Source organism: Rhagoletis pomonella, unplaced genomic scaffold (assembly GCF_013731165.1).
Source record: "Rhagoletis pomonella isolate Grant_MI unplaced genomic scaffold, Rhpom_1.0 Rhpom_scaffold_01971, whole genome shotgun sequence".
Taxonomy (NCBI): domain Eukaryota; kingdom Metazoa; phylum Arthropoda; class Insecta; order Diptera; family Tephritidae; genus Rhagoletis; species Rhagoletis pomonella.
The window spans coordinates 1-2,439 of NW_023460525.1; the positions used below are offsets into that span (position 1 = coordinate 1).

Below are 2,439 nucleotides of genomic sequence, written 5' to 3' on the forward strand. Positions count from 1 at the left end.
GTAGTGAGGGTTATAATCCCTAAGTGCGGCCGAAGGCCGCCTACGCAAAAAGAAGTTCTGCGCTAAAATACTATCATATTACTATTACTACAACATTTCTATCTGTCGCTTTTTTCTTAATTTCACAATATTTTTAGTTAATTTTTTTTCCTTAATTTTTTTTAGTTAATTTTTTTTTTCAAATCGCCTGATAACCAACTTGGGATAATTTCTTTTATTTAAAAATCCCACGGTTTTCGTTAGTTGGGTTATATTCCACTTCAAACTGCTCAGTTTGCCTCGGAAAATGCCGTTTTTACCCCATTTTCAAACGGTTCCCTAGGGGTTCTGTGGGAGGTCCCCAAGGGGGGGTGGCTTTTCGTAAAGTGGCGACTGTCCCCTTTCGAATGAGGGGGGTTTGGGGGGCCACGCCCCCTCCCCCTCCGCCCCCACCCCAAAAACGATGGGCCAATAACTAAACATTTCCCAGCCTTTATATTATTATCCTTGCCGCACTGAAATGCTTTTGTTGAGCGCGTTTTTTCCGTAATGAATTCAACAAAAACTAAGATTCGAAATAGGATGAGGTTGGAAGGCCTTAATTCAATAGTTCGAATAAAATGTTATATGAAGGAAAATAGTTTCTGCTGCAAAACGTTTCCAATATCAAACAGTATGTTATCAAGGTTGAATAGCTCAATAAGTATATGACAACAACACAAATGTAAATGATTCAGACACTATACACAGTGGTCTTGAAACAATGATAGGTATGACTAAAATGCCAACCAAAACTGCTTGCATACCTGTTTTGGAAGGCACCCATACACCATTATGCAGTTGGAATTAAAATCATATCTGCTCCTATGCCTAAAATATTGTCAAATGAAAATTTGGAAAAAATTTAACTGCAATTGTTAGTATTTCTTGTTCAACAGAGTATTCTAAAGTTATCGTTTTGTATATTAGTGTAAAAAAAAAACAGATAGTATTTTTCTCGATGATAATATTTCTGGTGTAAGCTATTTGATTGCACATCATGTCTTCTATAAGTCATCCGCAACATAAGTGTAATCACGAAAAGAACAGATTTAAAGTGTGCGCGCCTTGTGGGAGAAAGATTAAATTCGGATCGTCAAAACCTTCAGAATTTAATATAACCGGAAAATTGGAGTGTCTTATTAAAAAATACGTTAGTGAAAATTTTAGATTGACCAATTCGAAGTTCCCATTAGGCATTTGTGGTACATGTCGTAGGGTTCTCTGTGACCGAGATAAGGATATACCAAATGCAACGCGGCCTCTTCCAAACATGCCTAACTATGAAGATTCGACAAAAGAAACAAGAACAACTTCATGCTCTTGTTATATCTGGCTCACTGCTCGGGCAACCAGCCATCCAAAAGTTATACAAGGGAGAGCACATACCTTAAATGTATTGAGTGAAAAAAACTCCACCAATGGGTTGACTGCTTTGTCAGTTGGGTCAGAATTAAAAAATCATGTAAGTAAACTCGCTAAAGCCTTCCGAAGCACAGAAATGTCGGAAACATTAAAAATTCACGTGCTTCTAAATCATTTGGAACATTGTCTGCATTTTTTAGGCAACGACAGCTTCGGAATGTGGTCGGAGCAAGCTGGAGAATCCATTCATGGCGTATTTTGAAGATTTTGGCTCAATTATAAAGTTAATTCGATTGACGACCCTAAATATATAATCAATTAAAAAAAAAACTGTCGTTGAATTTTCATCAAAACACATATGAATTTATATAAAATAATATTTTATATTGACTTTGTAAATTTATAAAATTTATGCAATAAGAATTATTAAAATATGCAATTATGTAATATTATCTCTTGAATAACTAAGTTAAAATATTTTATGCTTATATAAGAAAGTGTTATAATTATATTACCATAGACCTTCGCGATTATATAACTGGATTTGGAAAGTTCTAGATCAACATTTTATAATATTTTAAGCATAGGAGCAGATGGAATTTTATTTTCAACGAAATTTTGATCTATGATTATGTACAAAGACAGTTATGTAAGCCGTTTTGGTTGGCATTTTAGTCATAGCTATGGTTGCTTCAAGACCACTGTGTATAGGTGATTTTGAAGAAATTTTGAAATTAGTTGATCTCGCCTTATTATTGGTTTTTATTTTATTTTTAGCGCCGAGCGCTTAAAAGCGGATTGTGCGATTAATCAATTAATATGAGTTATAATTAATTTAATAATGGCGCAGTCCTATTGGAAAATGTGTTGATACAAATATTTTTAAAAAGTATGCGTATTTTTAAAGAAAATGGTTTATACATCATTGTTATATAAGTGATATGGGCATTCCCATGGTGGCGCACGTGACAGTCGTACGATTTCAATGTGATACAAAAAAGGAATACCATTTGTTTTATTTAACTTTTTTGGGTCATTGTATAGCACAAAATTAGC

The 2,439-nt window shown here is 34.2% G+C and overlaps 1 protein-coding gene across 1 annotated transcript; it reads left to right on the top strand.

The window, feature by feature from the left end:
* The first annotated feature begins 1,074 nt into the window (after positions 1-1,074).
* Positions 1,075-1,755, top strand: LOC118752931. The gene is made up of 2 exons (XM_036487780.1): positions 1,075-1,483; positions 1,584-1,755. Exons 1-2 carry the CDS (start codon positions 1,292-1,294, stop codon positions 1,695-1,697), a joined length of 306 nt encoding a protein of 101 aa, XP_036343673.1. The 5' UTR covers positions 1,075-1,291; the 3' UTR covers positions 1,698-1,755.
* Positions 1,756-2,439: the final 684 nt, after the last annotated feature.

Bases quoted from the DNA above. Each gene is read 5' to 3' on its own strand.
- LOC118752931 (XM_036487780.1), top strand. From the start codon at position 1,292: ATGCCTAACTATGAAGATTCGACAAAAGAAACAAGAACAACTTCATGC. The intron at 1,484-1,583 runs GTAAGTAAACTC...TGCATTTTTTAG, and splicing joins GGTCAGAATTAAAAAATCAT to GCAACGACAGCTTCGGAATG.